Source organism: Bubalus kerabau, chromosome 1, assembly GCF_029407905.1.
Source record: "Bubalus kerabau isolate K-KA32 ecotype Philippines breed swamp buffalo chromosome 1, PCC_UOA_SB_1v2, whole genome shotgun sequence".
Classification (NCBI taxonomy): Eukaryota; Metazoa; Chordata; class Mammalia; order Artiodactyla; family Bovidae; genus Bubalus; species Bubalus kerabau.
In genome coordinates, this window is record NC_073624.1 from 221,863,501 (window position 1) to 221,876,051 (window position 12,551).

Below are 12,551 nucleotides of genomic sequence, written 5' to 3' on the forward strand. Positions count from 1 at the left end.
TTTTTATACTGTCAGCCACTGCAAGCCTTTTTAGGAGTCTGTTTTTATATAACCCTGGGATGACCTGAGGTATTGTTTGAGCTGTACTGACCAGGGAAGCTGGCCACATTGGTTAGTCTGGCTATTTTTCCTTACAGACCTGAGCACTTTCCTTGGGCAAAGTGTTAACCTGATTTAAGCATAGCATTAGGGTTAATAACATGGCTCAGGACTCCAATTGCCTGGGTTCAAAGCCTGGCTTTGTAATTTCCTATCTGTGTGACCATGGCAAACCACTTAACTTGTCTGTGATCAGTCTCCCTGGCTTTAAAATAGGGATGATGATGGTAATATGTTGCAGGGTTACTGTCACGTTTAGCTTACTCCATGCAGAACATTTAGAGTAGCGCATGGGACATGAATAGCACTCTACTTGTTAATTATTCATAATTATGCTTTTAGCTCTCAATTTTTATTTTTGAGTACAAAGCCCCTGTTTTAAAGAAACACCAATTTTTCAGATTTCCAGGTGATAGTAGTACATTTTTTGAGATCCACAGAGTGAGGAAGTATTTAACGACAGGAGATCAGCTGTGAAACTTCTGTACTGGGATGAGGCCTGCCACTATCCAGTCCTGTCCCAGAGTTGGGGCAAGACTTCCCTTCCACACTGCTGCCCTTCTATATGTCAAGGCTTGTTTCAGGAATGCTTGAGAGGGATGGCCATTGAAAAGGAGTCTGGCTCCCCCAGGCAGGTGGGGTGAGCTCAGCAAAGGCTCTGGACACCATTGGATGCCAGTGATGGATGAACCAGTGCAGGTCCTGATGGAAGGCCTGCTGGTCCCTGCAAGACCAGACATATTTTGTGACTCACTTTTGCTTCTCTACCCAATGGCAGGTTGTTGATCTCTGGTCTAGGTCACACAACCCATTCTCTTCTAGCCCTGGACTCCATCATCATCTAGTGTTCATGAGGACAGGGTATGGAGTTAGATCTCTTTCTCTCTCTCTGTGTTTTCATTCTACCTATCATGACATCATAAACTGTAATCCTGACTTCCCTGGGGCCTTCTCTTTTAATTCCTAAAGCCAGAATGGCTTTATTCTGTCTGTATTTCTGTTTCAACAAACCCTAATTCTTTTACAAGCTATATGAGAGGGTCAGACTGATGAGGAATTGGTCCTAATACTATAGGTCACCACTGAATAACACTGGTAAAATCATTTCACCCCTTAGCACCTTAATTTCCTCATTTGTAAAATGGGGAGATACAATTACTTTGGTCATGGGGTCCTGGGTGTTAAAATGAAACAATGCATGTAAAATGCTTAGCACAGCAGAGGATTAGGGATGTAGGGAAAGCTCAATTTAAACTAAATGATGCAAAACCAGGCACATTAAAACCAAAGCTACAAAAATCTTAGAGTCTAAAAAGAAAATTAAGTAAAAAACTCTCTTTATCCAAACCTGACCTCCAAAGTGGACTCTGCTTAGTCCACTTTAAACTTTCATCCAAACTTTTAACGCTGCTTTGAAATTCTTCTATTCCCTCTGTCCTGTGACCTCTGACATGAAGCCATGACATGATGTCACAATCACCTTTTACTTTGACTTTGTGAGAATTTCCTGACCTGGTTCTTTGTCTCCCTCGCTTTTAGCAGCTGGGAGATCTCTGGCTGCATTCATGGTCTCATCTCTGAGCACTCTACAGTAGGGTTTCACTCTTGGTTTTATTTCCTTTGGCTGAATATGAACAATATTAGTGGATGACTTCAAAGATTCTTCTTCCTTCCTTTGTCTTTTTAAGGAGTACATTTCTGGTTTTGATGTCCATTACAGAGATAGTTAGGTTTGTGCTCTGTAACAGTCAAGATTTATAGTGCAGAGGATTAAGACTGATTATTTGCATTTCAAAAATTTCCCTTCTGTGGCAGTCAGGAAGCCCCTCCAGTACCCAATTTTTTCCCACTTGACTTTTCCTTTCTCCTGCATGCAGGACCAGCAATGTAATTTGTGAAGCTCAGTGCAAAATGAAAATGCAGACCTCTTTTTTTCCAGAGTGGCTACTCCATTTTACATCCTCAGAATCAACTCCATTTTACATCCTCAGAATCAATATATGAGGATTCCAATTTCTTTGCCACTTCACCAACACTTGTTATAATCTGTCTTCTTTTTAAAAATTCTTTATTGAGATGTAATTGGCATACAACATTATATTAGTTTCAGGTGTATAACATAATGATCCAATATATGTATGTATTGAGAAATGATTTCTACAGTGAGTGTAGTTAATATCCAACACCATACATACAGATTTTTTTCTTGTAATGAAAACATTTAAGATTTATTCTCAGCAACTTTCATATATAGAGTATTATGTACTATATTCACCATGGTTTCCATAACATCCCAATGACCTATTTATTTTATAATTAGAAGTTTGTGTCTTCACCCACTTGCCACCTCTTGCCTCTGACAACCATCAAACAGTTCTCTGTATCATGAGATTAAAAAAAATTTTTTTTTCTTTTTATTACAGTGGTTCTAGTGAGTGTGACGTCTATAGGGTCGCACAGAGTCGGACACGACTGAAGTGACTTAGCAGCAGCAGCAGTGAGTGTGAAGTGGCTTCTAATTGTGGTTTTGATTTGTATTTCCCTGATGACTAGGCAATGCCAAAAAATGCTCAAACTACCACACAATTGCACTCATCTCACATGCTAGTAAAGTAATGTTCAAAATTCTCCAAGCCAGGCTTCAGCAATACGTGAACCATGAACTTCCTGATGTTCAAGCTGGTTTTAGAAAAGGCAGAGGAACCAGAGATCAAATTGCCAACATCCACTGGATCATGGAAAAAGCAAGAGAGTTCCAGAAAAGCATCTATTTCTGCTTTATTGACTAGGCCAAAGCCTTTGACTGTGTGGATCACAATAAACTGTGGAAAATTCTGAAAGAGATGGGAATACCAGACCACCTGACCTGCCTCTTGAGAAATCTGTATGCAGGTCAGGAAGCAACAGTTAGAACTGGACATGGAACAACAGACTGGTTCCAAATAGGAAAAGGAGTACGTCAAGGCTGTATATTGTCACCCTGTTTATTTAACTTATATGCAGAGTACATCATGAGAAACGCTGGACTGGAAGAAACACAAGCTGGAATCAAGATTGCCAGGAGAAATATCAATAACCTCAGATATGCAGATGACACCACCCTTATGGCAGAAAGTGAAGAGTAACTCAAAAGCCTCTTGATGAAAGTGAAAGTGGAGAGTGAAAAAGTTGGCTTAAAGCTCAATATTCAGAAAACGAAGATCATGGCATCTGGTCCCATCACTTCATGGGAAATAGATGGGGAAACATTGGAAACTGCCGAGGTCCAGCCCCGGCTGATCCAGGGAGTTTGAAGGGGAGATGGCGTTGGCAAATACACTGGCTTTAATTAGATATTAATTAGAGATATAAAGAGTAATAGAATGAGGATAGCTCAGCAGGAAAATTCAGTGGAGAAAAGAGGCTGACTAGCTTGGTTTACGCGGGAAACCAATAAAACTTCAAGACAAGAAGCTTGCACCACTTACGTAGGCCGCAGGCGTCCTTCCGTTCTCCCGAAGGAAAGGAGACACTGAGGCCTCCCCGGTCGGATCTTAGAAGCCCAGGCATAATTAGTAAGCATGGCGGGCTCCGCGCTCCAGATGGAAACTCAGCCAGAGTTTGAGAGAGAGAACGACATGAGGAGACCAGTATTTCGAGGAACTGATCCCACTTCTTTATTTTCCAGAGTCTGTTTTTATACACTGAGATGTTATACAAAAGTCACGCGGGGTCAGCAGTCCTGACTTTTATTAAAGTCAGGTGCTTCATACAAATGTATACAGAGGTCGTAGGGGTGTTACATCATCTTCTGGCCAGGGAGGCCTGCTGACAATTTATGACCCTCTCCTTGTGACAGCGGTCAGTCAACACTTATTTCTCCAGGGGTGATTATTCTTAAAATAGACACCACCCAAATAAAGTTACATTCCTATAGGGTGAGGGTGTAGTGGGTTTTAGTTAAGGAAAGAATTTACTTAGCCTAAGGTCTAACGTGATTTATAGCAAAGGTTAATACTTATTTATTCTATATATTCATTAATGTGTATAAGGGCAGGGGATGTGGAGACTTAGCAGTAAGCATTGGCTCAACAAATGAAAAGCCCTTCACCAATACAACTTCTAATCAGCCCACTATACTTATACTAATAGTTTTCTAACTTCTCTAAAGAACCTGTTTTTAGAAGGTTTAAAGCATCTCGTGCCTCTCACGGTTGGGAGGCTGTGAACAATCACATGTGGCCGGACAAGCCTGTCAGGCAGGCTAGAGAAGCTTCAGAGGAGTTTGTAAGTTTGGAACACTCCTGTCACGCCCAGGAATTATTATTAACTGGAGCTCTAACTTAACTCCTCCGAAAGAGGTGGTGGGGGACAGCCCCCCGTAAAGTCAGAGGTGTAGGTGAGAGCACAAAGTAGTAAAGTAGGCAGGCTCTGGTTATGGGGGTAGATGCTCGAGGATTTCCAGGCAGACTCCTGAGGCTCGATCCCACCTTTGCGTATGTCGAGCCTCCTTCCTCATTACCTTTGCCATGGGCGGAGTGCCTCACTCTGGCCCCCAACAGGAAACAGTGTCAGACTTTATTTTTCTGGGCTCCAAAATCACTGCAGATGGTGACTGCAGCCATGAAATTAAAAGACGCTTACTCCTTGGAAGGAAAGTTATGACCAACCTAGATAGCATAATTCAAAAGCAGAGACATTACTTTGCCAACAAAGGTTTGTCTAGTCAAGGCTATGGTTTTTCCTGTGGTCATGTATGGATGTGAGAGTTGGACTGTGAAGAAGGGTGAGCGCCAAAGAATTGATGCTTTTGACCTGTGGTGTTGGAGAAGACTCTTGAGAGTCCCTTGGACTGCAAGGAGATCCAACCAGTCCATTCTGAAGGAGATCAGCCCTGGGATTTCTTTGGAAGGAATGATGCTAAAGCTGACACTCCAGTACTTTGGCCACCTCATGTGAAGAGTTGACTCATTGGAAAAGACTCTGATGCTGGGAGGGATTGGGGGCAAGAGGAGAAGGGGACGACAGAGGATGAGATGGCTGGATGGCATCACTGACTCGATGGATGTGAGTCTGAGTGAACTCCGGGAGTTGGTGATGGACAGGGAGGCCTGGCGTGCTGCAATTCATGGGGTCGCAGAGTCGGACATGACTGAGCGACTGACCTGATCTGATCTGATCTGATCTGATGACTAATTCTAGTCAAGGCTATGGTTTTTCCTGTGGTCATGTATGGATGTGAGAGTTGGACTGTGAAGAAGGCTGAGTGCTGAAGAATTGATGCTTTTGAGCTGTGGTGTTGGAGAAGACTCTTGAGAGTCCCTTGGACTGCAAGGAGATCCAACCAGTCCATTCTGAAGGAGATCAGCCCTGGGATTTCTTTGGAAGGAATGATGCTAAAGCTGACACTCCAGTACTTTGGTCACCTCATGTGAAGAGTTGACTCATTGGAAAAGACTCTGATGCTGGGAGGGATTGGGGGCCAGAGGAGAAGGGGACGACAGAGGATGAGATGGCTGGATGGCATCACTGACTCGATGGATGTGAGTCTGAGTGAACTCCGGGAGTTGGTGATGGACAGGGAGGCCTGGCGTGCTGCCATTCATGGGGCTGCAAAAAGTCGGACACAACTGAGGGACTGAATTGAATTGATGACTAATTTAGACGAGTCTTTTTTCACATGCTTACTAAACATTTGTATATCCTCTTTGGAGAAATGTCTATTCACATCCTTTGCCCATTTTTAAATTGAGTTATTGGTCTTTCTGTTGTTGCGTTGTAGGAGTTCTTTATATATTCTGGCTTTTAAACCTTTGTCAGACATATGATTTTCAAATTTGTTCCCCTATTCTGTGGGTTGTCTTTTCTTGATAATGTCCTTTGAAACACAGAAGTTTTTAATTTTGATGAATCTATTTTTCTTTTATTTCTTGTGCTTTTGTTCCTAAGAACCTATTGCATAATCCAAGTTCATGATTTACTCCAACATTTTCTTCTAAGAGATTTTTTAGTTTTATTGCTTATATTTAGGTCTTTGATACATTTTGAGTTAATTTTTGCATATGGCACGAGGTAGGGGACATGTAATTTTAATTCCCACTCAGCTTATATGCTTTGGTAAATTCTTGAACCTTTCTCAATTTCCTCACTTTTAAAGCAGGAATAACAAATAGTATCTAAATTTTAAGGTTATAATGAAGTGAAAATTTACATAAAACCATGAGTACAGGACTTGAAGCATCCCTATGCTTAATAAACACTTAATAATCAGTAGTTATTACTGTTACAATATGACCAATGAGCGAATGCCTTCATAGTGGAGGTGCCAGAAAGATAGGTAGCATTTCTGAGACCGGAGTCCCGGGAGGAAGAAGAGGCTTGCCTTCTCTACTTGGGGGAGCAGGTCTATCCCAGGTAGTTTTCTGCCTCGTGATTTACCTCTAGTGATTGGTAAAAATTCTAATTCCGAGGCACATTCCCAGCAGGGGCCCCAGAATCTGCATTTGTGTCAACGTCTCCACAGGCATACTTAAGTGTGGTGGGCAGCGGTACGGTGACGGTGGTCGCGGCTGCAGCGCCTGTTTGACCTGCGGGGGGCGGCCGAGAGGCCGCGGCGGTCACGGCGTCTGCGCAGAACCCTTCTCTCGCCGAGGCCTCCCAGCCAGATCCGCCCGGCTCAGCTGACAGCTCCGAAGACGGAAGAGGCGGTCCGCCGGTTGAGCCGGGCGTCTCCAGGCGGGGCCAGCGAGTGGAGGTGAGGGGACCCGGAGCTAGGTTGGAGGACGGAACTTTCGAGCCCGGCGCGGTGAGGCAGCCGGAAGGTACGGTGGGAACTGCGCTTCAGGCGCGCGAGGCAGAGAAGGGCGGCCGGGCCGGGACTGCTTGCTTAGCGGGCTTTAACTCCCCGGACCGGGGACCCGGCCCGGTAAGGTCCCCGGGGTGCCCAGAGGAGAAAGGCCCTGCCCTTTCGGGACCCCTGGGCGGGCTCACACGCGCGCAGCGTCCTCCGTTTCCAAGCGCTGGGGCAGGTAGCAGGGCTCGGGGCAGGTAGCAGGGCTCGGGCCTGCCACCCAGCTGTAGGTGAGTCGCACAAACGACGACTCCATACGCCCCGCAGTGAGCCGTGGAGACACGGCAGCGGCGTGCTGACGCCCTCGCCTCCCGGCCATGGGTGAAACCTTCATGGTGTGGCCTGGGAGAATGAGTAGGATTTTCCCAGGCCCGAGGGAAACCCGGCGGAGGAGGGGCTTCCCTCACTTTTGTAGCGGTTTCCGGTTTGCCTAAAAGTCGTATTAAACTTGAATTCTCTCGTCTCCTGACACCGGGGTTTATTCTTGTTCCTGTGTTAACAGCTGAAGAAACAAGGTGATCTGAACCCCGTTTTATTTTTATATTAGCTCTGTGACCTTGAGCCCGCGTGGACTTAAAATGTCATTTTTCTGTGTATAGTGGAAATAGGAGTAGGACTTTCTTCATGGGGTTGTGGGAATCGAACGGGTTAGTGCATTTAAAGGGCTTACCACAATGCCTGACACATGGTAAGAGTTCACTCTTTTTGCTGTTATTGTGACGACCAACCCAACGTGCTCCTGGTGGGATGTGGCAGTGCAGTCCCTGAACCTTGATTTCTAGTCCCCCACTGCAGCAACCACATCTCACCCAAGTTCAGTTCTCACTTTTTCCAGTGTCTCACCTAAAGCACTGCTAGATTCTGAGAGCAATATACAGAGAGGCAAGACACTTGATCGTCGCCCTTAAGGAACTAATTTAGTCTTGTAGGAGAAGAAGCGCAAGTTCAGGGGAAAAACTGTAATGCAAGGTGGGGTGTGACAATGTCATAGGAAAGTTACAATAAAAAAATGGTTTTCTGAATTTTTAAAGAAAGACATGCTAATTGGAAGTTTTACATGGAATAGGGGTTTTGGAGGTGGGTCTTAAAGACTGAATGAATAGAAAAATTCATATCAGCAATTTTAATTAAGGGACTGGGACCTATAGCAGCTTCAGAAGCTGGGGTCTGGTGAGTTGGGTCATGAGGAGCTGCCAATGGGAAACAGCTTGGAGTCAAGTTTCTTAATCCTGGCTGCACATTAGAATAACATGGTGAACTTGGATGACCCATGTCTGAATTGCTCTGGGGTGCAGCCTGGGTATAAATTCTTTTCACCTCATTTATAATGTTTGAACAGGAAGAAACAAAAAGCTTAATTACATTATCACCATGTATTACAGCATTTACAGTTATGTAAGGTGATGTGAAAAGACTTAATATATAGTACATAATACATAGTAGTACTACTCGATAAATGTAAATTGATCCTAAATTTCATTGTTAGCTTATTTGGGAGTCACACATCTGAAAATATGGTGTTTTTTTTTTTTTTTTTTTAACAGTTTTAAGTAGTTCCTTTTATTTCATGGGGATATAGTCTACACCAATAAAGTTACAACTTCAGTTATTTCCAGCTATTATCACAAAGAAACGAATGAGGTAGGTTAAAATGTAGTTAATTTTCCTCATTTGAAGAGATTCTTAGAATTTTCTTAAATCTGCTCCAAGAAACAGTTTTAGAAAAAGAAAATCATCATTAATAAAGGTTTACTTGAATATTCATTCACCCAACTAGTATACAATGATCTAATTTCACATTAAACCAACAAGAACCTACTTACTTCTAAAAACTGCTGTTCATCTTCTAAAATTAATATAAAGTGTTAGCATAAGTTTGTATATATATTTAATTAAAATAGTAATATGCACTGTTACTCTAGAAGAAATAAACTTTATTTGGTGCAATTCATTGATTATTATATAGCCATGTCGCTCAGTCGTGTCGGACTTTTTGCGACCCCATGGACTGTTGCCTACCAGGCTTCTCTGTCCATGGGATTTTCCAGGCAATAGTACTGGAGTGGATTGCCATTTCCTTCTCCATGAAAATATGGTTTTAAAATTATTGTTTTATATTATATTTTTTGCATATTTTAAGGTATTCATAGCATTCTCCAGAACCCATCTATGGACCAATCTCCCTTTCTCCTTTATTCCCTGTTGAAGAAGCCTGGTAAAGCATTTAGAATAGGACTTAAATGTTTGTGTATGAGCACTTTTATTATTTTGTTTTTAAATACCCTGCTACCTTCCTTAAATTAACCTAACGTTGAGTGTCCCTGGCAGGATTAATTCGTTAGTGGGCAAAAGGACAAACTGGAGGGGTAGGAAATGAAGGAATAGAAGAAGTGGAAGAGGAAAAGAAAAACAAAAACAAGAAAACCCGCAGGAAGTGGTTTGTTATGGGGGCATGTTGTGCTGTCATCTCACATGACCTTGGTGTTCTCAGCTCCTCCCAGGGCTGAAGGCAGTCAGATAAGAAGGGCACTCTGATTATTGGGAACATGCAAATATCCTTTGAACCACATGGCTCAGTTAGGCTGACCTAGGTGATTAGTATGCAGCTGTAGATTAGAATTGACTGTGTGTTAGGATGTGCTTGATTTTAAGTGGTCGTTACGGAAATTCAGAATTTAAATTTGGAGAGGGTGCTAACACCATCTTTTGTATTTTTTTTCTGCAGATGGCAGGGTTTCTCTAGTATATCTAGTATGAGTTCTACATCTTGGCCTTTTATCCACCTTCAGCAGTCTCATCTCCATCATCTTAAGAATAAATGAGATTTGCATGAGTTCCAAACTTGGGGCTGAAATACAAACTCCAGTGCTGATATCCTTTTCTTCTAGTTGTTATTAACAGGTACTAACTGACCTTAAATAGAATATATCACTGTGTCTTAGGTAGGGACACAGCTTAAGCAGAACCATTATCATCTGCTAGAAAATGTACTTTTTGAAAATGGAATTATTTTAAATGAATTTGAGTTTTGCAGTGTCACTTTTTAATAACATGAAAAAGCATGTCCTAACTTTTCTTTGTGCATTCCAATTTAGAAAATATTTCAGCCAAGAGGGAGCATATTTGCACAGTTATAGTCTAGTATTTTAATCGATAGAATGGTAATTTTTGGTGGTTTTACTAATTTTCACAGATTCTCACTACATATTTTTTGCATGTTTGAATTATCTGACAGTGTGGTGTATCTTTCAGTTGCTGTAATTAAAAAGCATTTGTACAGTTTAATTATAGCATATTTTCACTGTTGGTGTTACCTAAAATAATGATAAATCTTAAAATTGATTTGGTATTATTTCAAAATTTTTATGTTATTTTGCTGCTTCCTCAGTTATCTGTCTTATATGTTATCATCCTTGTAACAGTCTCTAGAGTGGGGTGTCCTCAAGTAGGAGCAATTTTCTTCCCCCTCCCCAGTGGCAGGGGTGGTGGTGGATATTTGGTTATGTCTGGAGATGTTTGTGATTGTCACAACTCGTAAGGAAAAGGGATGCTGCTGGCATCTAGTAAGTTGAAGCCAGACATGCAGATTCATGTCCTCTAATGCACAGGACAGCCTCCCACGACAGTTGTCTGTTCCAAAATGTCAGTAGCACTGAGGCTGAGAAAACCTGCCATAGAGATTCCTGTGGATTTAAAAAATTCATTTATTTTTAAGAAGTATATCAAATATACTTTGACTGCTTTTGTGAGCAAGGCACTTTTCTAAGTTTAGAGAGCAAGTCAAAGTAGTTTGTGAATTGTCCTTGAAAAAATTTTTTATTGTGCTTTCTTTTCTCAGTTCAGTTCAGTTCAGTCGCTCAGTTGTGTCCGACTCTTTGTGACCCCATGAATCGCAGCACACCAGGCCTCCCTGTCCATCACCAACTCCCGGAGTTCACTCAAACTCATGTCCATCGAGTCGGTGATGCCATCCAGCCATCTCATCCTCTGTCGTTCCCTTCTCCTTCTGCCCCCAATCCCTCAACCCCAACCCCAACCCCAAAGCATGAGGGTCTTTTCCAATGAGTCAACTCTTTGCATGAGGTGGCCAAAGTATTGGAGTTTCAGCTTTAGCAGCAGTCCTTCCAATGAACACCCAGGACTAATCTCCTTTAGAATGGACTGGTTGGATCTCCTCGCAGTCCAAGGGACTCTCAAGAGTCTTCTCCAGCACCACAGTTCAAAAGCATCAATTCTTCAGCGCTCAGCTTTCTTCACAGTCCAACTCTCACATCCATACATGACCACTGGAAAAACCATAGCCTTGACTAGACGGACCTTTGTTGGCAAAGTCTCTGCTTTTTAATATGCTGTCTAGGTTGGTCATAACTTTCCTTCCAAGATGTAAGTGTCTTAATTTCATGGCTGCAGTCACCATCTGCAGTGATTTTGGAGCCCAAAAAATAAAGTCTGACACTGTTTCCACTGTTTCCCCATCTATTTCCCATGAAGTGATGGGACCGGATGCCATGATCTTCGTTTTCTGAATGTTGAGCTTTAAGCCAACTTTTTCACTCTCCTCTTTAACTTTCATCAAGAGGCCTTTTAGTTCATCTTTACTTTCTGCCATAAGGGTGGTGTCATCTGCATATCTGAGGTTATTGATATTTCTCCTGGCAATCTTGATTCCAGCTTGTGCTTCTTCCAGCCCAGCGTTTCTCATGATGTACTCTGCATATAAGTTAAATAATCAGGGTGACAATATACAGCCTTGACAATATACAGCCTTTTCCTATTTGGAACCAGTCTGTTGTTCCATGTCCAGTTCTAACTGTTGCTTCCTGACCTGCATATAGGTTTCTCAAGAGGCAGGTCAGGTGATCTGGTATTCCCATCTCTTTCAGAATTTTCCACAGTTTATTGTGATCCACACATATCATACCTAACTGAAAAAGTCAGCAATTATAAGAACCACAGCTGTCCTTTTTGAAAAAGGCTGTTACTGTGCTGTTCTACTGGAATATTAGACATGCCTGTCACTTTTAGTTAGATAGAAAAGTGAGAATATTGATTAATTCTTTGCAGTTGTTTTTGAGGAAATTTCTTTTGGGGGGAATGGGGTTGTTGCGGGGAGGGCTATTAGACTTTTCAAGACTCTGTGCCTTTTCTGTTCTTAACTGACTTGAATGATTATCTTCAGCTCCTCAGAAAATTAAATGTCGTCAGAAGACCGAGAAGCTCAGGAGGATGAATTGCTGGCCCTGGCAAGTATTTATGATGGAGATGAATTTAGAAAAGCAGAGTCTGTCCAAGGTGGAGAAACCAGGATCCATTTGGACTTACCACAAAATTTCAAGATATTTGTGAGCGGTTAGTTAATATTCTCTTAAACAGATTTTTTCTAGATAAAGGTTATTCTCAATTTCTTTGTGTACCCTAAGTTATTTATCATCTTGTGTTTATAGGCATTAGTGATAGATGGTAGTATTACAGATTTAATGCCTGTTTCTGTTTTAATTGAAAATAAAGGGTGAACAATTTTCAATTTAATTCTGCCTTTTTGATCACAAATATTATCCTGCATATTTCATGCTTCCTAATCATCTAACTAGCAGTTCATCAGCCATGAGTCATTGGCTGTTAA

At 42.1% G+C, this 12,551-nt stretch overlaps 1 protein-coding gene across 3 annotated transcripts in view; it reads left to right on the plus strand.

Annotated features, from left to right (window-relative positions):
- The first annotated feature begins 6,685 nt into the window (after positions 1-6,685).
- Positions 6,686-12,551, plus strand: part of RNF14 (ring finger protein 14) — a 55,195-nt gene continuing 49,329 nt past the window's right edge. For 2 of the 3 annotated variants that reach the window (XR_008705482.1, XR_008705483.1), the window contains exons 1-3: positions 6,686-6,899; positions 9,654-9,829; positions 12,108-12,277. Coding sequence is in view for 1 of the 3 variants with exons in the window: in XM_055556267.1 (XP_055412242.1) it covers positions 12,124-12,277 (154 nt within the window). In the remaining 2 variants the exon portion in view is untranslated. The remainder of the gene's footprint in view (positions 6,900-9,653; positions 9,830-12,107; positions 12,278-12,551) is intronic. The other variant, XM_055556267.1, reaches the window with a different exon arrangement.